Source organism: Mytilus californianus, unplaced genomic scaffold (genome assembly GCF_021869535.1).
Source record: "Mytilus californianus isolate M0D057914Y unplaced genomic scaffold, xbMytCali1.0.p SCAF_9, whole genome shotgun sequence".
Classification (NCBI taxonomy): Eukaryota; Metazoa; Mollusca; class Bivalvia; order Mytilida; family Mytilidae; genus Mytilus; species Mytilus californianus.
The window spans coordinates 62076273-62102558 of NW_026262745.1; the positions used below are offsets into that span (position 1 = coordinate 62076273).

Below are 26286 nucleotides of genomic sequence, written 5' to 3' on the forward strand. Positions count from 1 at the left end.
ATGCTACTAACCAGGAACGTATTCATTGTTAAGAGCAACATTTATGAGTCAAATATCATGAACCACATTGTATTATATGGAAGTATGCTTTTAATTACAAATCAACACCTTTTTGTCACTACATTTCGTCGTTCTTTTGCATACGGATGGTCCTCGGCTTGAGTTGTCGTACGTGTTACTAGCTGCAAAAGCTTGTTCTCGGACGCACGCGCAGAGACCAAAAATGATAAAACTTCCCTACAACCATAGGCGGGGTGTAAATACGCAAAGTTTTTCGCCAGAAAAAAAATCTTCCACCAACAATTAATTTTGTTAAACTTAATTATCCCAGAAAAAAAAGAAGATTTTTCGATTTTCTTTTATTGTCATATCACTTTGCCTCCATCGAAAAATGATAATAAAAAGATTTAATATACAATTTTTATACAAGTTAATATTCGGTTTTAATGTACTTTAAGTAGCCCATCTTCCGTTAGCACCAGTCGTCGATGAAACTCCTTTTGCTGCAGCAACTTTTGCTCCACTGTAAATCAAACAAATTCATTAAATGAAAAGAAATGAAAATGTCAAGCAGAAATCATACACGTAACAGATAAGAATGTATAAAAATACCAAAAAAGAGGTAAAAGGTACTTGTATAACAGCCATTTGATAATAATAAATTTGCAAAAGTAGTAAAATTCCTAAATCCTTTCAATATCTAAATAATTTAAAAGATGCTAAATAAATGGTATTACGGAGACTAGTAATTTTAGTGTTACATGTAGCATCGAAATATGTGGTTCAAACAAGATCAATTCTGACCTGCGACCTTTGGGGAGTTAGCAGGCGACCTTACGACCTGCCGTTTTTTTTTTCATGTGACCTTTAAAAATGTTCAAAACCGAGAATCAGATCAGTTTTTATATTATAAATAATGTAGGATTCGGGAAAACTACCAACAGATGAAAATGAATATTCAATCCACATAAAAACTAATTTTTACAGTGATGCTGTTTATCGAGCTCGGAAATTTAGATACGATCTAGGTAAACTGATCCATCCTTTAAATAAACTTATTTTAAAAGATTACCAATCCAACACTGTAGTTACATCTTTAAATATTGTTTTTATTGGTATAGATGTTGATTTTATTATTAGTTGATTAAAGCCATACTTAATATCATTGTTATACACATATGCACTTTCACGGTCCTACAACCTTTCGGTACCTATATTTTGGCATTGCGTAAGTTCATGTTTTTCTCTGACTATTAATGACGTCTTTACACTAAATTCTTTGGATGTTGGATGTGTACTGATTGATATTTTTGTCTTAGATACATGATTTTTTTATAAGTAGTTATTGGCTCTGAACTAGCTATCAGTAACTGCGAATACTCTCAGATCTGTATTTTGTGTCTTCTTTTGTTATTAAGGATGTATAAAGACACTGCCATGTCTGGTCTGTATATTTGTTAGATGTTTTTCTGCTTTGTATCGATCTGACGAGTTAATCCCTTTTTCAACTGATTTTTATAGTTTGTTCTTATATTGTGTTGTAATACATGTAACTCTGTCCCATGTTAGGGGAGGGTTGAGCGCTCACAAACATGTTTAACCCCGCCACATTCTTTGTGTGCCTGTCCCAAGTCATGAGCCTGTAGTATAGTGGTGTTGTCGTTGGTTCATGTCTGGCATGTCTATTTTTCGTAAACTGTTGATAGTTTTTATAAATAAGTCCGTTAGTTTTATCAATTGAATTGTTTAATTTTTTCATGTCGGGACATTTTAAAGCCGACTTTACGGTATTTTTTCTCATTGTTGAAGGCCGTACGGTTTCCCATAATTGATTACAGCCACTTCATTTGAACTTTGGTGGATAGTTGTCTTATTGGCAATCATACTACATCTCCTTATTTTTGAAAGAGCAAATCTGAATAGTAGAGTTGCATAGTATATTTGCATGATCAAGGTTGTGTATCATTAGATGTTTCGTGACCACACCTATATCACAGAAGTGTAACATCATGTTCCGTGATCACGCCCATATCAATGACGCGTCACATCAGTTGTTCCGTGACCACACCCATATCAATGACGCGTCACATCAGTTGTTCTGGGTTGCGTTCAATAGTGTAGCTGCTACGTAGTGCTACGTAGATTTTTGTCTATTGAACGAGTAGCTAGCCTAGCTGCTTTCAATATCTATGTAGCAGCTAGGCTAGCTACACGTTCAATAGTCATAAATCTATGTAGCCCTATGTTGCTGCTACGATATTGAACGCAACCCCGTTACTACTTCCATATCAATGACGCGTCACATCAGTTGTTCCGTGACCACACCCATATCAATGACGCGTCACATCAGTTGTCCCGTTACTACTACCATATCAATGACGCGTCACATCAGTTGTTCCGTGACCACACCCATATCAATGACGCGTCACATCAGTTGTCCCGTTACTACTACCATATCAATGACGCGTCACATCAGTTGTTCCGTGACCATTCCAATATCAATGACGCGTCACATCAGTTGTTCCGTGACTACACCCATATCAATGACGCGTCACATCAGTTGTTCCGTGACCAAACCCATATCAATGACGCGTCACATCAGTTGTTCCGTTACTACTACCATATCAATGCCGTGTAACATTTAATTTAGATGTTCTGTGACCACACAACATTAATCGAATTACTGACATAATGACGAATCGGTTGATATTAATTTGCATGTAGCTATATGCGAAATTGATCCATTTACCGAGTACTATGTTAATGTATAGAGCTTTTTTTTCTATCTCCTCTTCTGATTCTTCCCTGAAGTGTTTTTTTATACTTACTTTAAAATAAGTGTTTTATACATAACTACAGCAATAATAGCCGAAACTCCAATGACAGCAACTACTCCAGTAGGTACGGCTACTCCAACAATCAAAGGAACATTAGCTGTAATAAAAATGTCATCAATTTTATTCAACGAAGCTGGGGCCTTTTTTCGAAGCAGTATCGTGTCCGTAGACCATCTCAGACCATCTTAGGACATATCTTTGTTCTAAGTGGGTTTATCAAACGTGTATCAAATTAGGATTATTCAATGTTAAGGACACCAATTTAGGTGTCTTAAGATGATCCTAACTTAAGGATATATTTTAGTACACGTAATTTTTATCTCAAACCCTCGATTAAGCACTACTGAATGTAAACTTTGCTTTCAAAACAGTCTGTTGTTCGGCATCTGTAAAGTTAAGATTCCTCCTTTTGTTCATATTCACTCGTATTTTTGGATGTACTGATATAGTTTCCCGCTCTGTATGCATATGAAATCTGCACGAGATTTCACTCTGAAGTATTTTCTGTATGAAACTGAGACTTTAAATTCAACTCACTCATAATAGTTCATTATTTTAACCGTTGTGGATATTTCACTTAAATTGGTCAATTTCTATAGAAATCGTATTTACTTTTGTTTTGTTTTGTGTTGTTTCGTAAAAGGTTAAATTTACAACACTATATAAGTTTTTATGGTCATTATGTTAAACCTGTTAATAAATTTTATCATTTTATCCTTATTTAGATATTATTATGAAATTCACTGATTAATTGTTATGAATTTTTATCTTAATATATAGTTTTCTTTTTTACTCCAACACTCAGGATAGCGGTTAGGATAGTGAAGATAATCCTAAGAGAGCTTCGATGCGCATGCTCACACATGTCCTACGTGAAGAACAGTCCTAAGTCCATCCTAAATCATGTATGTGTCTTAGGACAGATCATAGAATACCTTCGATTACCATGCCCTTGCAGTACAAGTCGTTCGATAATTTATTGACATTCCCCTTCAGCTAGGGTCTCAAATTCACAGAATGATGTGGTAAACTCTGGATGGGAATTACAAAATACAAAATGATGGGCAAAAGTACAGAATAAAAGGCATAAAAAAGAAAAGAGAAAAAAAAGGAAGAAAAAATAAAGAATAGAGAATAATGGGGTAGTAAATTATAAAGAAAAGAGAATGAAGGGCAAAATCAATTAAAGAATAGAGAAAATGACCTAGAAAAATAAAGAAATGACGTCCCCCCTCTCCTCTTGGCCATCCAGACCTTCATGTAGTATTGTCCACATCTAGCAAAAAATCCCACTTAGACTGGTGGTAGGGACCGTCTCGAACATGCCATGAGGTGAGACTCTTTGATCCATATCGAAATCCTTACTTGTACTAAAGACGAAGAGCAGCAATAAAAACACTTTTCTTTTGCATTTGTTAATTTTGTGCGTGTATTGATTTTTGTCAAGAATTGCTTCAACAAATTCTTCAATTCTTTCGTTTACAAGACGTACAACAATGGGCTGAGTTTTTCATAATTTCGATGGAAAACAACCTTCATATTTGAATGCTCTTAACTCGATCCTATCATGGAAGAAATTAAGGTATCATGAAATCAAACCAAATGAAGAAAGTCACCAAGATTTAATTAATGGGGAAGTATCGATCAAGCCGGTATGGAATCCGAAATCCGCGGAGTTATCCGAATCCCCGAGGAACAATTGCGCAAGACCGCAAACGGTTGGAAAGTAAAATCTGGATCCGATTCCCACGAAACATAATACTCAATTTTACTGCACCAGATACGCATTTTTACAATTAATGTTTAGTCAGTGATGCTCGAGGTAAATCATTTAAAAATCCGAAACCTAATATAATTAAACATTGAAGAGGGGATAATACTGAAAAGGACAAACAATATAGCAAAACCCCAGACAGGAAATTAGAGTTTAGCGTAATGGAAAAATACGTACATTCTTTATTTCAAATGATTTGCATCGTTTAAGGACTGCATAATTTATAAACACAACTTTCGTATAGTTATTCCAGTACTGAAGAATAAATGTAATTTTAATAAAAAAAAGTTAATTGTACGTTTCATTCTTAAATCATGTTTCAAATGAAAATCCGTTCTGGCTTGTCCTAGTATCCTTTTCTAACAACTTTTTGAAAATTTTATAAGTCTTATCGTTCTTAAACGACCGGACTGAAGTACGTTCACTATTCACTTTTCACTATTTAAAATTCACGAATAGTGAACTGTGTTTTTTTTGAACTATTTACTATTCAAGTTTATTCAAACTGAATATCTTTAATATCTACTTGTATATATAAAAAAGAAGATGTGGTATGATTGCCAATGAGACAACTCTCCACAAGAGACCAAATGACACAGAAATTAACGTACGGCTTTCAACAATGAGCAAAGCCCATACCGTATAGTCAGCGAAAAAAGGCTCCAAAATCACAAATGTAAAAACAATTCAAACTAGAAAACTAACGACCGTACTATTGTACAAAAAAATGAACGAAAAAAAAATATGTAACACAGCAAAAAACGACAACGACTTAATTTCAGGCTCTTGACTTGGGACAGGCATCTATCAAAAATGATGCATCTAAGACTAAATTATCAGTCAGTACACATCCAGCATGGATTTAGTGTAAAGACGTCATAAACAGTCAGAGAAAAACATGACCTTGTGCAATGCCAATACTAGTATACAGGAATCAACAGATTGTAGATCAATGGGAGTGTGTATTTATTTGACAATAATATTTAGTTTGCTTCTAATTTACTGATAACAAAATCAATATTAATACCAATAAAAACAATATTCAAAGATCTAATGACAGTGTTGAATTGGTAACCTTTTTGAATAAGCTTATTTGAAGGATCGATAAGTTTGTCTGTTTTGTGTAATAATTGTTATAATTCGTTTAAAATTCTTTCAGCGCAAAACGTTGAGGCCTAGTATTATAGTGTATAAAGTTATAAAGAGATAGGATATTTGTTAGCCCTGCCCCTTTTATCTAGATTTATTCTTTTTTTTTAAGTAATATTGCACTTGATCCCTATCAATTGCATCTTAAATCAACTTCGGTCAATGATATATATAATACATTTTATGCATATCTAGAAGCTTACGGTACAATTGTCGCACTTAATTTGTTACATATATTTCAAGGGGGTGGGGTCCAACTTTTATTCATAAAACATTAAAGTGAACATTCGTTTCCGCGCATCCTCTATCGGGATGTCCACACTAAATGAAATCCGCCGGCTAAACGGTACACCTTGTGTCAGGGGAGGGCATAAGAATTATTATGTCTCAAAGTGCCAATAATTCTTTTCAAAATCTCACATATTTAAACATTTATACATAAAGAAAAAATAAAAAAATATGAAAAGGCTATAAGAAGTAATATACACAAATAATGAAAGTTTCCTATAAAATACTAGGGGTGGTTTCCTTAAAAAAATACAACACCAATCACGTTATACGATCGAGTTTTGAACCCCTGAATCCCCTAATTACAGGTATATCCTACATATCATAAGAAAGCTTATAAAATGAGGAACAAAAGCTATATTATTTTTCCCATTTTATAAGCTTTTTTATGATATACATGATATACCTGTAATAAGGGGATTCAAGGGTTCAAAACTCGATCGTAACGTGCGTTGTGGTGTATCTTTTCTTAGGTTCGGCCGTTTTCGGTATTCGGGCTCTCCATTGCCCCTAGACCGGATCTGTGGACTATATTCACTATATAGCTTTTGTTTTCCCATTTTATAAGCTTTCTTATGATATATATTCTATATACCTGTAATTAGGGGATTCAAGGGTTCAAAACTCGACCGTAACGTGCGTTGTGGTGTATTTTTTCTTAGGTTCGGGCGTTTTCGGTTTTCGGGCGCTCCATAACACAGATCTCCTATTTGTTAGTTCTTTTATTAGATTTTTCTTGAGGAAAACACCCCTAGTAATTTATGCGAGACTTTCACTACTTGTGTATATTATTTCTTATAGCCATTGCATATTAATCTATGTTTTTGTTTTAATATGTTTACATGTGTAAATATATGATAAAAATGAGAATGGAAATGGGGAATACCGGTATGTTAAAGAGACAACAACCCGACCAAAGAGCAGAAGGCTACCAATGGGTCTTCAACACAGCGAGAAAACCCGCACCCGAAGTCGGGCTTTAGCTGACCCCTAAATAAAAATGTGTAATAGTCCAGTAAAATGGACGTTATACTAAACTTTAATCATATAAATGAACTATAATTAAAAAAACCATACAAGACTAACAAATTTAAGGCCAGAGGCTCCTGACTTGGGACAGGCGCAAAAATGTGGCGTATATTTAATTGGAATATGAGAGTTAGAAAAGAATTATTGGCACTTTTGGACATACTAATTCTTTTTGCCCTCCACTGACACAAGGTGTGCCGTTTAGCCGGCGGATTTCATTTAGTGTGGACATCCCGATAGAGGACCGGATTGCCGGCGGAAACAAATGCTCAGTTTAATGCCTTATGAATAATAGTTGGACCCCTCCCCTCCACCAAATTGAAATATATGCAACAAATTAAGTGTGACAATTATACGCTAAGCTTCTAGATATGCATAAAATGTATTATATGTATCATTGACTGAAGTTGATTTTAGATGCAATTGATAATGATCAAGTGCAATTTTAAGTCAAAAATAAATAATTCTAGATAAAAGGGACAGGGCTAACACATATCCTATCTCTTTATACCTTAATACACTATAATACTAGGCATCAACATTTTTAGCTGATGGAATTTGAATCGAATTAAAACAAGTTTACACAAAACAGACAAGGCAGATAATAAAGTTATTCAGTTTGAATAAACTTGAATAGTGAATAGTGCAAAAAAACACAGTTCACTATTTATGAATTTTGAATAGTGAAAAGTGAATAGTGAACGTACTACAGCCCGGTTCTTAAACGTTGTATAAACATTGCATTTCGTTGAAATGTAAGAAAATCGTCATGACTTGGGTTTTTTCCTACCTAGGTTTCTTTGAGATATTATTTTTTACCATGAACCTAAACTGGATTTTTTTATGCCTGAATTGCACATTGAGTTTTAAAATATATTTTAAAATAATTTGTAACTTACACTTATCGATCATATAATCAATAAGCTTCTTTCCCTTCCCTATATCTTGCATTTGGTATAAGTTATATATCCGACTTAGCAAGAGAAATTCAAGGAATTTGTTTCGGATCCAGGGAAAGACAGACAGACGGACAGACAGACAGAATTTTATAGGGAAGACATAGAGATGCCAGTTTCCTCATGTGAATCATATGAACTAATGATAAATAAGTCAGTGATCAAAATACAATTATAATATCAATATTGAATATTAGATATAATGACAATGTCGTGCAGTTTTACATCCTACATGTAACATGAACATTGGAAGATAAAAATTTGACAGCGTTATGACAAAATGAAAAAGGAAATTGCTTTTAAAAATTATAATGAATATTTCATCAAATTTTTAACCATGTTTTCCCCTTTGAAGTTATTATTCTTTCTAATTTCATGAATTGAATATACGAACCATATGTTGATCAAAGAAAAGTATTGATTAAAAGTTGCATATTTTCAGTGCATGCTATTAAATCATTAAAAAGCCTTTCATGTGTTTTTGTATTTTACACCTTTTTCAATACATACTGTACGTCTATCATTAATGTTAATGAGGGTCTGGACTGTGTTGACAGAAAAGAGAAAAATGGAGAAAAAAAATTTAGAATAAAGAAAAATCGGCAAAATAAAAACAAGAGCCCACCTCTTTTCCAAGAGCCTAAATCGCTCACCTGGTTAAAAAAATGCTACTTTGTTATTTGTTATTTTCCTTTATTGCAATTAGCTATGTTGGTTTATTTGTAGATCTTATATGTTGGCATTGTGTATGTCTTATAGCGATTTTTCTTTTACTGTTTACAGTTTATACCTATTTATTGAGGTTTTTAAAAAAGATACAAACAAACGTCATTTAAGGTGGTACATAACACTACAGGGAGATAACTCTGTAAAAATCAGCTGAACGTTTTAATCATGTTCTATTGTTCAGGAAATATTAAGCTTCTCAATGATCAACATTAGTGTTTGTCAAACTGCTATATAATCCAATAAATTTTTTCCGATAAAGTGTGTGGTTAAAGTTTTTTGAAATTTTTATATTTTTGTCAGAGGGTCAAAGTAAATATTTTTTTCAAAATTTTATGAAAATCAAACGAGCCAAATTAATTTTAGTCAAGGTGTTTGGTATCATCTTAATGACAATAAATCCTATAAATAGTGTGACACGTATCAACCGTGCAAGACCCTCATGGGTAGTCAAGGTCGTTAAAAACCCCCCTCGTCGTCGACATCGGCCATGTTGACCTCCTTGTAGTTCTTATTGTGCTGTGCAGTTTTGCTTATTAAAGATTCTCGCTATATCTTAGAGTTTGTTCAAAAACTGCAAAAATGAGAAAAAAAAATCATCTTTCAAGGGCAATAACTTCCAAAAGGAGTCACTCGATAATATACTGGTACTTAAAAATCTTAACACACTATTATACTTAAACTATGAATAAAGATTGCAGGTTAAAGTAACGGACTCACATGAACCCTTCAATTGGTAAGTTTTAATTTGACAAAAAAATTATTTTGTTATCATAAAATATTTCATATTTATCAATAAGTTTTCAATCATTTTGTCAATTTGAACATTATTATTAATTTAAGATAACTTTTAAAAAAACTAATATCTATGTTCATAAGGTGTAAACTTAGTTTGCTTTGCAATTTACAAACAATACTACGTCTCACAAATTACAAATCATCGCTTGCGCGCGCAACGGTCAAAGAAAGAAAGTAATGTACAGAAAAAACATGTTTTTGCTTTGAACGTTGGGACTAATTACATATTTTAGATTTTCATTTAGAATTCAAAGGAAAACACAAAATATGGTTACTCCTATTTAAAAGTTCGGTAATAATTACATACCAAAATATACATGGAACTTTAATTTAAATATGATATTTGCCAAATGAGAAATACATGTATGAATGAAATCATCGTAGGAATTTTAATAAAGCAAAAATTCAAAAGTGAATGCATGATGTAAACACTTTAAAAGGAGGTTTAAACCCTATAATTAAGAGCGAGACAAATAGGCTTAGCTTAGTATTTTATCCACTTGGAACCTCAATTAACATATTAATAGAGTATTATCATTTATGATAACAGTAAAAATATTGAGACATTTCATCAAATATGATAAATCAAGTTAAATCAGATAAGAAAAAAGATTCGCGATATATTTAGGAAAGACATTACCCGAAACATTCTGTGGTTATATTCTACTGCTCTACGATGTTCTCCATAAGGCGAGTTGGAGAGTCAATCACGGGGATGGACTGAATTATTCGGGATAGGGTAAATAGAAAATGATGGCAGCAGGTGATAAGGGAATGTGTTTCGGGTTTTGGCAAAATTTAGGAAGTGCTTTTTATTAGTAAACTAGAGCGAAGCAACATCAGGGGTCCAGTTTAGTGCTTTAGGTATTAAATTGCATTTTTTTTTTATAGTATCACAATTGGACATATTTTGGCAAATCTAATCTTTTGAATTTTTTGTAAACGGTTTCAGAGTAAAACATTTTTTATTTCTTTCTTATCTAATTGACTACCTTTTTCAACCTTCCTGATTATGTATGACATAATTGCCACTGGACGATGAATAATCAACAAATTAATTAAACCACTATATGTGCTTTGCCATATAAAACAAACGATTAGATTAAGTTACATAGAACATGTTTCCATAATGTGAACTTTTATTAGTTTGCCTTGAAATTTACAAACAGTAAGTATTACGTAGTACTCACAAAATGACAGATCATCGCATGCGCGCGCAACGGTCAAAGAAAGTAATGTACAGAAAATATCATGTTTTTACTTTGAACGTTGGCACTAATTACATATTTCAAATTCTCATTTAGAATTGAAAGGAAAACACAAAAATATGATTACTCCTATTTAAAAGTGTGGCAATAATTACATACCAAAATATACATGGAATTTTAATTTAAATATGATATTTGCCAAATGAGAAATACATGTATGAATGAAATCATCATAAGAATTTTAAAAAAGCAAATATTCAAAAATGAATTGATGGATGTTAACTTCAAAACGATGTTTAAACCCTATAATTAAGAGCGAGGCAAATAGGCTAGTATTTAATACAATTGGAACTTCGTCACAACAGAATATATATCATTTAAAAATAATTGAGACATTTCATCAAAAATGAAGAGTCAAGACAGATAAGGTTAATACTGTTCGCCAATCAATTCAATGTAGTGAAGATTCGCAATTTATTTAGGAAAGATATCAAACGACTAATTCAGTGGTTATATTCTGCTGCTGTACGATGTGCTCCATAACTCGAGTTGGAGAGTGAATCACGGGAATGGACTAAATTATTTGGGAAAGGGTCAATAAAAAATGATGGGAACAGTTGATAAGGGGCTAAGTGCCAGGTTTTGGCATTTATGAAGTGCGTTAGTTATATAGAGTTATTAAGCTTGCAACTGTTATAGGCTTACGATTAAAACGTTTTTGGCAAATTTAATTCATTGAATATTAACGGTTTTAAGAGAAATGTTTCTGCTTTTTGATTCCTTTCTCATCTATGTCATTACATTTCCATCAATTGTTTGTCCTGATTATGTATGAAATATTTGCTACTGGACGAGCAGAAAGTCAACAAGTGAAACAAACCACTACATGTACTTTTCAATTACATTACAATTAATTCAAATGTACATCTTTTATCCCTGATTTTACACACAAAAATAAAAAAAAACAAAAGAATTAATTAAAATTTGATACATTTTTATCAAATAAAAACATCATGTTCTCAGAGATGTTTTGCTAAGAATAATATAATATACATATAGAAAACTATGAATTGAAATGCACTATCAATAAAATTCACGACGAGTTAGTGAAACAATTGCATAATAATACAGTTTGAGGTTTAAATAGACATGCAGTAATTTATCTTTACAAAAAGAAGAAAAATAGAGAAAAGTTAAAAAAAAACACCCTAAAAAAGTCAATAAATCATACAATTTTAACATGAATAACATCTTATAAAAAATTAATGTTGAAGTTAATAAAACATGTATCAAATGAAGCCTATAAACGAAGAATATAAGATTTAAACATGTTTAAGGCTATTATCAAAATGCAATCGAAATGAAAATTAAAATGTACAACGTAATGAAATATGATATTTTGTATAATCGCAACATTACAGTTTCATATTTCTTCACGTACGTCCGCAAATAAAAGGAAACACCTATATTCAGCAGAGAGATAAACAATCTAGTATTTCATACATAAGGACACTCCATATAAAGAAGAAAAATGTTTACCAAATAAAAAAAGATAACAAATCTATCCAATACTAAAATACCAAACAATACACAAAACTAAACAAAACAAAACAAACACGACAACAATTATTGGGCTTCTGGTTTCCAGCATCTGGTTTCCAGCATCAGAATCCCTCAGGCAAAGTTGACCTTCGATAGAATTGGCTTTGATTTTGAGGTCATTTTGTTCGGCATACTGTAAAACATGGTATGGTATGATGGTATGGTATGTGTTGTGGTATGGTGGTATGGTACGAATACCACCATACCATGGTATGCATGAATGGTACCATGGTATGGTATGATGGTATGGTACAAATTACTATACCATGGTATAATTTGATGGTATGAAGCATGGTATGGTTTCTTGAAGTAGGAAGTTTTGAAAAGTTAATTAAGATAATTTGAAACATGATTTTTTTTAATTTGCAGACATTATGTATCTGATTTTTTTTTTAAAAGAAAATATTACTAACAAAAGAAAATGGATGTAGACAAACAGATCTCTTACATAAAGTTGTGAACAGAGAACAAGAGAAAACTCAATTTAAACATCTCATATAACCATAAAGTTAAGTATTATGTCCCGGTCTGACACATTGAAAATTTCTGACAATTAATCTTTGAAATTTTGGTAAGTGCTGCATATCTTATGATTATAATCTAGATAATGTAGTTAAAAGTTTTATTGCTTAGCCTTCTGTCAATGACCAACTTTTATTTTGTTTTGAAATATGACACTAAGTCTTTCAACAGTTGCATATTCTGTCTACATGTATGCCCAATAAATCACATTTAAAAAATGTGAATAAAAAGTGAATGCATCTCTGCATCAATTAGAAAACACCATACTTTCTTATTAAACTGTCACTCATATAATACTATGTAAGTTGATAGATACCACATGTTTTTATATGTGAAAATTGTTGCATGAAGGAATAGTTAATACACAATATCAATCAAGGAATGTGTCTTCTTTTATTATGTGCTAATTTTTTTTAACACTTTATTTCATTTTTTTTTTAATTAATCGCAAAACTGGAATATTTTGTATACCATATGTAACAATAGTAATAGATATCCAATTATATATTGAAACTCAGGATAAACAACAACAAAGAATATCGTCCAAAAAAAAATCAAACACAAAACATAAAAGGATGTCCATTACACATAAGTCTGTGAATTTTCTACAACTCTTAAAGTTTTTTAGTTTTAGTAATCTGTTTGATAAGCAATAATATCTGTCATCTTATCAGCATGGTAAGCTCTTCTTAAACATTTTATAATTGAGAGAAGATATGTAATTTCCATTCTAAATGTGGTTTCTTGGGCAAAGATGTAGGACTGTAGAAATGATTGTTTGCTTATGGAACTATAACATCAAATATACTATAGCGGAGGTATGCTGTTTTATAAAAAGGAAATTCATTTTTGTCTTGCCATGTAACATTAGTCATAGTGATCCTAATATTGTTGTGGCTAGAGCATTCTCTATTACTACATGTCAGGGCTATATTGCATTCAAATTGTCTGTATGTCAGTCTATTTGTCCATGTTTCCCCCCAAACGTTTCTCATATTGTCTGTGAACCAGAAAAATAATTGTTTTTGTTGGTCCCTTGTATGCCCCTTTACAATGATAACCCGCAACCTTCCTATTGTGGTATGGAACCTTGTGCTAAAATTTAATAGAGATTCATACACTTATACTCAAGTTATTGCCTGCAAACCAGAAAAATAGTTGTTTTTGGCCCCTTTTCGACCCCTAATTATTAAACGGTTTGGGCCATGACCCCCAAAAATCAATACGAACTTAACCTTTGAAGTATGTAACCTTGTAGTAAAATTTCATAGAAATCTATACTCTTATACACAAATTATTGTCCTGAAACATGAAAAATAATTGTTTTGTGCCCTTTTTGGTCCCTTATTACTAAACAGCTACGACAATAACCCCCAAAATAAATCCCAACCTTCCTATTGTGGTATGGAACTTTGTGCTAAAATTTAATAGAGATCCATACACTTATACTCAAGTCATTGTCTGTAAACCAATTTATTTTCTACGAACCAGTAAAACTGACCTTTTTTGCCCCTAATTACAAAAACGGCTAGGACAATACCCCCAAAAATAATCCCAACCATCCTTTAGTGGTATGGAATCTTGTGCTAAAATTTCATAGTGATCCAAAAAAAAGTATATACACTTATACTAAAGTTATTGTCTGCGAACCAAAATGTCTTCAGACGCAGACAAAGACATCGCCATAACATAATACGAACGGAAACAGTTTTGCGGTCGTATAAAAACATCTCTTCTCAATATTGTCTGAAATTTTGATTGTAAGTTCTTGTAGGTTACCATCTCATTACACAATTATCAAAATTAATAGAACCAATAAATGAAGCATGTAGCGCTTCTCTCTTAACTGAAATTCTGGATCTGCCTCTGACATACAAAAGAAAATGACTAAAATTATAAAAACTTTAGTTATGCACTTCTGGCTTCACAATTATTTTATGCATTGGACATATCATTGGTTGTCTGTTTTTCAGTTCAACAGACCCAAAGGGTTAAGTGAGCTTTTCTAATCATTTGGCTACCGTTGTAAGTCGTACTTTGCCGTCCGTTAACTTAAACTTCTCTGAAACTACTAGGCCAATGATTGGAACCAATTTGGCCACAATTACATTGGTTTATTTTTTTTTTTAAATGTAACCTTTGATCCTGCCAGTCAACCAACATAGCTGACATGGCTAAAATAAATGGATGTATGGATGGTTGTTTAACGTTCAGTGTCAAGTTAAATGCATATTCAGGACGAGCATAGATAAAGAGATATGAATGTTGACCCTGTTTTGTACTAAAGCTGGAAAATTTTAAGTGCTAAGTTATAGGAGTTAAAGCCCTTTATTGATGAGTTTTATCAATTTTTGACATTTTTGATCATTATCTTCAAAACTATAATATATATAGATAAAGTGAAACTTTTAATAGCAATAATGATCACAGGACAGGGTCTACAAATTTGTCACAATGACCAAAATTATTGGTTTCTTTCCTTTTCAGTTTGCCTATTAGCATGAACACTTTAATAGATTGACAAGTTGCTCACCAAATATAAGTTATTCAGTTTAGAAGCATATGAGAAACGTTTGGGGGAAACATGGACGAATAGACTGACATACAGAGAAGTTGAATGCAATATAGCCTCGACATGTAGTAACAGAGAATGCTCTAGCCACTACAATATTAGGATCAAAATGACCAAAGTTACCCGGCAAGACAAAAATGAATTTCGTTTTTATAAAACAGCATACCTCCGCTATATATATTTGCAAACAATCATTTCTACAGTCCTACATCTTTGCCCAAGACACCACATTTAAAGTGGAAATTACATATCTTCTCTCAATTATAAAATGTTTAAGAAGAGCTTACCATGCTGATAAGATGACAGATATTATAACTTATCAAACAGATTACTAAAACAAAAAAATGTTAAACTTTAAGAGTCGTAGAAAAATCACAGACACATGTGTAATGGACACCCTTTTATTTTTTGTGTTTGATTTTTTTTTTTTGACAATATTCTTTGTTGTTGTTTATCCTGAGTTTCAAGATATAATTTGATATCTAATTATTATTACACCAATTTATTAAATATGGACCACAACAAGGGTTGGTCAAGGGCCGACAGACTTGCTCGGGAAAGCTTTTGGATAAGAAAGTTAAAACAGTTTCCCCAGAGGGCATTAATGAAAAAACATAAAATGAGTTCCTACCATCACTTGTTTTCTGTAACTCAGGCTTCAGTACAGAACTCTCACAGTTTTAAGGAATGTTTTCCTCCTCTCAAACATCAATATTGAAAAATTTTTACCAGCGTATTTATTCGTGGTAATTTGTATAACGTTCAAGATTATTATTTCAGTTCGACTACCACATGTCAAAATAAGAATCATTTGACATCTTACTGATGAAGGATATTAGTTTATTTATTTAATATTTGTTCATGATTTTATTATTTTTTTGGTGATGTTGTACCCTTTGGACTTGCTTATTATATATTATATTTTGTAGTGTAGTGTATCATATTTATATGGTCCATCGCCTCGTAAGATTTATTGTTGGCTATTATTCTGCATTTAATTATTATTACATATAGTATAAAAAATATTCCAGTTTTGCAATTAATTAAAAAAATTGAAATAAAGTGTTTAAAAAAAAATAGCACATGATAAAAGAAGACACATTCCTTGATTGATATTGTGTATTAACTATTCCTTCATGCAACAATTTTCACATATAAAAACATGTGGTATCTATCAACTAAGTAAACATAGTATTATATAAGTGACAGTTTAATATGAAAGTATGGTGTTTTCCAATTGATGCAGAGATGCATTCACTTTTTATTCACATTTTTTAAATGTGATTTATTGGGCATACATGTAGACAGAATATGCAACTGTTGAAAGTGTCATTTTCAAAACAATATAAAAGTTGGTCATTAACAGAAGGTTGAGCAATAAAACTTTTTAACTACATTATCTAGATTATAATCATAATATATGCAGTACTTACCAAAATTTCAAAGAATAATTGACAGAAATTTTCAATGTGTCAGACCGGGACATAATATTTATCTTAATAATCTTAACTGTATGGTTAATATCTGAGATGTATAAATTGAGTTTTCTCTTGTTTTCTGTTCACAACTTTATGTAAGTGATCTGTTTTGTCTACATCCACTTTGTTAGTTTAGTAATATTTCCTTTTCAAAAATAAACCAGATACATAATGTCACCAAATTAAAATTTTCAAAATTTCCTACTTTAAAAAACCATACCATGCTTCATACCATCAAATTATACCATGGTATAGTAATTTGTACCATACCATCATACCATACCATGGTACCATTCATGCATACCATGGTATGGTGGTATTCGTACCATACCACCATACCATAACACATACCATACCATCGTACCGTACCATGTTTTACAGTATGCCATTTTGTTCATAGCGAGCTCTTCACATGTTTCGATTATTATACATCCTACCAGACTTTCGAATATTTGGCCTTAAGCGTTCCTGATGAAGGTAAATCTAGAAAAGCTCTTCGGATCTAAATTTATAGAGTGTTGTTTTCATTTTTAGACAGGCATAATTAAATGCTGTGCGAGTAACCCCAAAAGAACAATATAGGTAGATCGTAGTTAAGTATACGATGTTGTGTTGCTTAGTTACTCATTTTCAATTTACCTTAAAGTTAAGAAAAGGGACATTATAGGAGGAGCTATACAACCAAAACGGAATCGAAACATAATAACTTAGCCGTCTTATTTCAACTTCGCTCTAGTGAGCTGACACCTTTTTTTTTAAGTTTAAAAACGTATTCGGATGCGATCACATGACCTTTTGTGTAAAATGTTGACTGCGATTGATAAACACAAGCTGTTTAAATAAACCATTGAAAGTTTATCTTATTAAACTCAATAAATATCGCAAAGTGCATTGTGTACACTTAGTGTACTGTTTTAAAATTCATTCTAAAACTGATGATAAAATTTAATGAGGTTCTAATGCTGTTCAGCTCTTCTACCTGTTGTCACTAACGAGTAACGCGATTAATAAAAAATGATGGACAATAGAGACTCGTAGCAAACAGTGTTTTATACTCGGCAGATTAACAATGGTATACAAATACTGGTTGTATTATGTTGAAAAAATCTGAAGTACAAATTATCAAAATAGACTTACAATTAGAAGAATCTGTCTTAGAGGAGTTTTGCTGTGATGATGATGATTCTGAACAATCGGCCTCGCACGGTAGGCACAACGTCGCTTCACTTTGAGTGATGTTCTCTGCTGTCCCTAGAGATAAAACATAATGTTTTAGCTAGTAAGTATATTTTTGTAATAAGCTCACATCTAAGCGCATGACCATTTGATTTTCGGGAAGAGGGGTTTTGGGATGGAATATTTAATTTTCACATGTTACCAGATTTAGGAAAAGTATTTGACAGATGTTCAAACTTCATAAACTTATTAAGAAGACAAAGCAAACATTAAGAGAATAGGCTAAACAACTTAAGGAGCTCGACAGAGAAAACGTAGCCTACTTTGCATACATCACCCTCCCACTCAGTCAAAAGAACACAACGGGAAATGGGACACAGTTGAAAAAATTACAGATTAGATGACGATTGACTGTTTTCTGCTCTTTGGTCGAGTTGTTGTCTCTTTGACACATTCTCCGTTTCCATTCTCAATTTTATTAGTATCTAAAGATGTAAGACTGCAAACACACGTCGTTAATGTGTTGAGACACAGACGTATATCGTATCGATCAACCAATTCGTGATGGTGACCGTAAAACTTAGGTTGTGTATTATAAATGTCAGTCGTTCTTCAACATAAATCTGTTGGAGCATTTTTTGTGTAAGGAACACACCCCTCCTAATGGAGTCCGTATAGTGTGAACATGCACGAGCATAGCTTATCAACTGAGATACGCAAACGCCTAGGGTACACAAACAATAAATGCTGTCAAAAGTTGTCATCATCACGTTTGTCATAGATTTTAGTTTGAAGTCGTCCATCTGAAAATTGATTCTATCCAATAAAATGCAGACATAAATTAAATAAGCCGTATACTTACGACACAGATGTCTTTGCCAACGTTATTTTTCCGGTTGTTAACAGGCCAGACTATTCTTTTTCAAAAGATAATTTTTACAAGCTGGGTCGTTTGTTTAATGACATCCCCAGTCACAATATCAAAACAAAAGGAATGCCAAAATAAGTTGCTAAATAGATATTTACTAGGGGAATCTTAAAGCTATATATACAATAGCGATTAGAAAGTAAAAAATACATTACGAAATATATTGCTAAAATCTTGTCTCAAAAACCAACGTTTAATGACATATTATTTAAAGTGAAACAGATGGGTTTGTAGATAGAAATCGGTAGCTTAATTTTCAAGTTCAGAGCTCCAAAGTTCAACTTTAAGTTTGGAGATCTCATAAGATCAAGTAGTACTAATGTACTACATACATGTCAAATTGGCATACTAGCAAATAATTAATTTTGTTATTTAAGCGTTGAATGTGGATCAAGTATCTTTTTTTTATTTTTTCCAAAGAGAAACGACGACTCCTTTGGAATACAACATGTGCTCTTTGTCAACCAAAGTGACACGAACATGGTTTATTGTATGATATCGGAAAACAACTTGTACTTCGAAAATGTACAACATGATATCTTATAAAAAGGAGTAAACACATGACACCAATTAAAAAAAATCAAAGCAGCTTAATTCACCAACACTTGTTCCTTCTATAAGGTTTGCATTGCCAGGGAACCGTCCTACCTACATGTAAGATTTGTCTCCCTTGACCAAAATATTTCTAGAATTGGAAACAAAGCCGGTTGCTTAAAAATAGACATTTAATTACCTTGTCTTTGTATCGGCCGAAAGTCACTGTCGGAATGTGGTGTTGTAAATGAACAATAGTCACATGTAGGCGTAATTGCTGGGTCTGGACCAGTATCTCCGAATGAAGCAGCGGAAAAGTATATACGAAAATTGGGTGGAGTTGTGGTTCCGGTTCCATCTGGTTCTGAAAAAAAGTTGCAGGATAATATGCAGAAAGAGAATTAACACATATTTATAAGAACTAAGATTTTCCAATCTATTGCGGAAAAACCCTGAATATATTTTGGACTATCAATATATATATAAGAACATCAGTTGTTCGACCTGCTAGTCAAATGCGTTTTGTTACAATATACTTTTTCACTCATTTGGTCTTTTGGAAAATGTTGTTTGTGCTGTATTTAGACCCCTCTACCAAGAAATTTGTTGTGCATGCACACGTATAAAAATTGCGGTTTTTATCCAACGCAATCATAGGTTTGAACGTTGTTTTCAATTTAGACTTCAAGTTGTTTATATATATATATATATCTAATAAGCAAGTCACCAAAAAAAAAAAAAAAAAAATCATGAACAGTTGTTAAATATTTCGGATAACTAATATCCTTCATCAGTAAGATGTCAAATGGTTCTTATCTTGACATGTGGTAGTCACACTGTAATAGTAATCTTGATCGTTATACAAATTATCACGAATCAATACGCTGGTAAATTTTTTCAATATTGATGTTTGGGAGGAGGAAATTCTCTTCATTTTGGTGTACGCTAGTGTACGTAGAATAGCATTACCCAGTACCGTTTACATTTGACAACGGCCAATGTGTTTGCTTGTTAAACATAAGTCATATACTGTTCTCTTCTATAAAATAACATACTTGTTTATGCAATATTTGCAATATATGAATGGAATGGCCTATTTTTTTTTATTGATGACGTTGTTCATGATGCATGTGTTTGGGGCCTGACAATACTTACAAGACTACATACTTATATTAGTCATATATGGTAATTACGATTAAAAAATAGGGTGTTACATTGAAAATTCAGAACATCCTATATACACTAAAACACGCTTGTATAGGCAGCGGTACAGTTTGATCTACCAACTAGTAGGTGAAATTTTTCTATGCAAACGAGGTAAAATAAATAACTTAGCCAGAGTCGAGAAGATCAAAATAGAGGCACCTCATGGGGGTGTCCAAGTAATCACATAATCACAATTTTTTTGCCAATACATACATAGTCATTAATTATTTTTTTAACCAAGGTAATCAAATAATCAAAAATACAGTCCTAGATTATCAAATAATCAAATAATCATGAGATATTTGGTCTGGTAATCAAATAATCACTATAAAAACCGCCAAGTAATCACATAATCATAAACCCCATGAGGAAGCTCAAAATACTGTAATTTGTACTTACCATGAGTAACACGACGGTTGCCACCTATGGAACAGGACCTATTTACTCTTCCGTAGCAGCTTAGTTGGTGGGTAAATTGTCGCTCCGTTTTTAGTTTCTTATGTTGTGTTTTATAGACGGTTGTTTGTCTTTTCGTCGTTTTTGTCATGATTTTGTCGGTACCCTTCGACCTATGAATTTCGGTTCTCCCTTATAATATCTACCGCCTCTTGTTTACTGATTTATCAAAAATGTTTATGATGCCATTCATACTATACGCAGGGGCGGATCTAGCCACTTTTAAGGGGGGATCCAACCCAGGATAAAGGGGAGGGGGGGGGGTTCACCCATATGTCCCAATTCAAAAGCATTGATCTTCAAAAAAGGGGGGTTCCAACTCCCGGACCCCCCACCCCCACCCACCCCCGGATCCGCCGCTGATACGCATTCTATCTTTTACATTATTAAAATATTTTTCATAGATAATATGATATAGAGTTACTGTACGGAAGATATTTGTACTCACCAGTAACATGTATGCCAAGAAATGTCTTACCTGATAAGAGATGATAATAAAACAAATTATCAGACACTTTGACCATCTTCATGCAAAGAAATGAAGGCTGATTTGTAAAAATATTTAAAAACGTGGAATTACATCTAAAAAGACAAATATTAATTTGAAAATATTAATAATATACATATCTATATAAAATATATACAATATCATCTTATTATGAAAACTATCACAGATTTATTAACTTATAGAAAAAATAAAAATTCCTACAATGAACGTATCCCTTTTATTACTACCTGATATCATTGGTCAGCGACTGTATGGGAGTTCCTATTTATGTGCTTTTTCGAGCACACTTGTCTTTAAAACTCAATGTATGCTTCCGTGTCAGTACACAACTTTTTATGGCTAATTTCAAATTGTATGCATATTCGATAATTGTCTAATGGCTCATTACAAATATGTGTGCTTTGTGTCCATATACTCGTGTCTTAATAGCTGCTAGATACACTGTGCAAATCTATTGCATACATCTTTTTTTTTTAGTTATTGAAATTAGTCAAAATTTTGACACATCGTTTCTGAAGTCTTAAACATCAAATTCTGTGTAAATTATAATTTTCGTTATCTTTATTTTTGATGTCTCAAAATAACACATTTTTAAACAAATAAATATTGCAAAATTTGTAAAAACTAAAGTTGTGTGTTTCTTTTCAGCTGAAAACAACGAACATGACTTTAATATTGAGTTTCTTAATCAATTTCTTGTCTAATAACCAATTTGAAATTGACTTATCTCAGACTTTTTATTTTAGACTTTTGTGGTCGAAATTTCCATTCACGGTTACCACTAAAATGATTTTTTTTTGTAAAATCTGTATTAATTTCAAGGTACATGCATTGTTAAATTATAATTGACTTCCACAGATTTAAATCAACAACAAAAAATTGTGAAACTACTAGATATGGTAAGATGTGGTGCGCTATTTATGTTGTTAAGTATATTTTGTTGCAAATTAATCGCTTTGTTGTCATTTATACATGTATTTAACTTAACTAAAGGTTTATTGTTGGCAGCTCTACCATGTATATATAATATGTATGTCCCTTTTTGTCATATATAAAAATAAGAAGATGTGGTATGATTGCCAATGAGACAACTCTCCACAAGAGACCAAATGACACAGAAATTAACAACTATAGGTTACCGTACGGCCTTCAACAATGAGCAAAGCCTATACCGCATAGTCAGCTATAAACAGCCCCGAAATGACTAATGTATAACAATTCCAACGAGAAAACTAACGGCCTAATTTATGTACAAAATAATGAACGAAAAACAAATAAGTTACACAACAACAAACGACAACCACTAAATTACAGGCTCCTGACTTGGGACAGGCACATACAGAATGTGGCGGGGTTAAACTAGTTTGAAGGCGCCAACCCTCCCCCTAACATAGGACAGTGGTGTAACAATACAACATAAGAACAATCTTTAAACATCATTTGGAAAAGGCTTAACTCATCAGATGGATACAAATAGAAATACATCTATCAAAAACACATAGTGGATGTGGCAGGGTACTTATACATCCTTCTCTTTCAAATATTTGGCTTTGAGTGTTCAAATGAAGGTAAATCCATAAAAGAGCTTCTGACACATAACACTTTTTTTTTATCAACAGTAGTATTAAAAATTTCTTGCATCGTTTGATCGTTAAGCCTTGTTGCAATTTGTAAATTAGTGACCGACCATAGAATTTGAAAAATTGCAAAAATTAATGTCATTATTTTTTTTAACTCGCTATTCTGGTAATATTATTAGCTACACTTTCTTTCAACATGCTTAGATGTAAATATAATTTTCAACAAACAGTTTCATTTTACACATACTTAAATACATATACATTTCCTGTGTTTGAAATACAAGTAAACGCGTCAAATGTCTCTCCCGCCAGTGTGATTTCATATCCTGTCATTGTATTTGCTGTAAAGGTGAGAGTCCGTTGTAAAGCAATATCATTCCACGTGTCAGCGCTGTTATGCAATTCTGCTGGTAAGGTACATGTGCAACCTGCAAAAGTAAGAGAGAGGAAAAGCTGATGGTAAATTGAACGTGCAACCTGTATAACTATTATAGAGGAAAATAACAAATAATAGTTCGTTGTCGTTGTAAAGACAAACAACCATACACTTTGGATGTAAATATCTGTGTAAACAATTGTCTGATTCATCACGTAAAATATCGAGAACCAAATACACGTATATCATTGTAAACGCAGAGGGATTACCCGTGGAAGGAAACTCTTCCAGCAAACATTTCCCGACAAATGTAAAAAAAAAGTGATATCCAACAAAGAATCATTTTGATATCAAATAAGTGTAAAGACATGGATCTGCTGTCTAACAGTGAACCATGACACCGGGTTCGATAAAACTTTTGTCGATAGAAAATCGATCTGTGTCATTGCTGTGAAAAGTGACGAAGAGAACAACTAATCGAGCTGATCTGTTATCAGACAATGATCTTTAGACAGTATTTTTAAACATGGCGTAAGATCAACAAACATAATTGAATTAATAAGTCATTTCAGTTTCTTGTATTATCCTCAATTAATTGTGGGGCACTACGCTAGGGTGTTGTGTTGAAGAATATGTGCACCTGTTAAACATAAAAGTAACAATAAAAAAACCATACCAAATAAAATTGAGAATGGAAATGGGGAATATGTCAAAGAGACAACAACCCGACCAAAGAGCAGATTACAGCCGAAGGCCACCAATGGGTGTTCAACGCAGCGAGAAAATCCCACACCCGGAGGTGGTCCTCACCTGGCCCCTAAATAAAATTGTGTACTGGTTCAGTGAAAATGGACGTCACACTAAACTCCAAAACATATAAAGGAACTAAAATTAAAAAAACATACAAGACTAGCAGAGGCCAGAGGCTCCTGACTTAGGACAGGCGCAAAAATGCGGCGGGGTTAAACATGTTTTGTGAGATCTCAACCCTCCCCCTATACCTCTAGCCAATGTAGAATAAAGAAACACATAGCAATACGCACAGTAAAACTCAGTTTAAAATAAGTCCGAGTCCGATGTCAGAATAGGTAACAAAAGAAACTAAGCAAAATGACAATGATACATAAATTAACAAAGGACTACTAGCAATTACTGACATGCCAGTTCCAGACCTCAATTAAACTGATAGAAAGATTATGTCTTCATCATATGAAAATCAGGTACAATTCCTCCCGTTACGGGTTTAGTATCGTACCATCATAAAATATATGAGAAGAACATAACCCGTATCATGCCAACAACTGGTTTTAGAATAAATGTGTTTCTTTCCGATGCAAAGACCCTATGAGTGAATCAATATTAATACCTAAATATGCAATCCTTAATGATCTGACAACAGTATCGTAACTATATCCCTTCCGAATAAGTCTGTTTAATGGTTTGGTTAGCTCTTGAGGTGAATGCCGATATCTTTTGTGCTTTGTTAAGAATATTACCATAAAATATTGTATGTGAAATACCTGAACGTATAAGATGTCTGCATGTTGATTTGTTTTTACGAATGATGTCCTTGTACCGATGATAAAATTTAGTAAATGTTTTGACTAGCTTGTGATATCGAAAACCCTGGTGTAATAATTTTTCAGTAATGCAGAGACTTCTTTCGTTGAAATCAAATACGTTGTTACATACACGAGCGAATCGAACAAGTTGAGATATATTAACACCATAAGATAAACACCAAAATATACTTTAAAGTTCAGAATGTGTCTTATGTTACATAAATTTATATATTTAATCATTATGTGACTAAGACCTTTCTTTTCTGATGTTATAGATTGGTGAGCCTGGGTCGATGAACTCACAAACTGAATATAAGTCATCAAGTTTGTGAGTCAGCGGCCAACTTTACACATCAATAACCTTTAGAAAAAAATAGTTCATTGTATATCATAGTCCTTATATTTTCTTCCAAAACATAATTTATTTTTTCAACCTCAACTTTATTGAATCCCCGGGATTCAAGGCATGTGTATTGCACATTCAAATACATGTACATGTATCACAGTCAGTGCAATCGATCTAATGTTTTACATGTTTTACAACGAAAAAAAGTTTGGCTTCATGGTCTGTCGAAATGTAAACCAAAGAAAAAACGGACCAATCACAATCAAGTATTCATAGATATGCAAATCATATAAATAATATTACACAATGTTTATTTTAGATAATTAATTACTAGTTTGAAGCTAGCCGTCGATAACAACCGGCGTTAATAGTCATGAGGCCATCCTTCAATGATATTCATGAGTCGTCAGTAATATTCATGAGATGACTTGCGTTCGATGAAGTGTTGTAAGAAACTATGATCAATTATTATGATTAAATGACGTTTTTTGTTTATATTTGATATTGTTTCAAACAGGCAAGTCAATATGTGTCTTCTTTGAGGTCCGCGTAATAATCAATTATGGAAAGGAACTATTGGTCTTCTGCAAGGTCTGTGTCTTTTAACAACATTTAAAATGAAAGTAAGAAAAGGTTAATGCTTCCATAAACATAGAACCAAGAACCGATCTATTA

General features: G+C 32.6%; 1 protein-coding gene across 1 annotated transcript in view; it reads right to left on the minus strand.

Moving 5' to 3' along the window:
- Positions 1-344: 344 nt before the first annotated feature.
- The window catches only part of LOC127716197 (uncharacterized), a 30966-nt gene continuing 5024 nt past the window's right edge, over positions 345-26286 (minus strand). Inside the window, exons 3-8 of the mRNA XM_052222322.1 lie at positions 23575-23755; positions 21718-21821; positions 19777-19941; positions 18077-18190; positions 2829-2934; positions 345-523 (exon numbers count right to left, since the gene is read on the minus strand). Of these exons, the coding sequence (XP_052078282.1) occupies positions 454-523; positions 2829-2934; positions 18077-18190; positions 19777-19941; positions 21718-21821; positions 23575-23755 (740 nt within the window). The 3' untranslated portion in view covers positions 345-453. The remainder of the gene's footprint in view (positions 524-2828; positions 2935-18076; positions 18191-19776; positions 19942-21717; positions 21822-23574; positions 23756-26286) is intronic.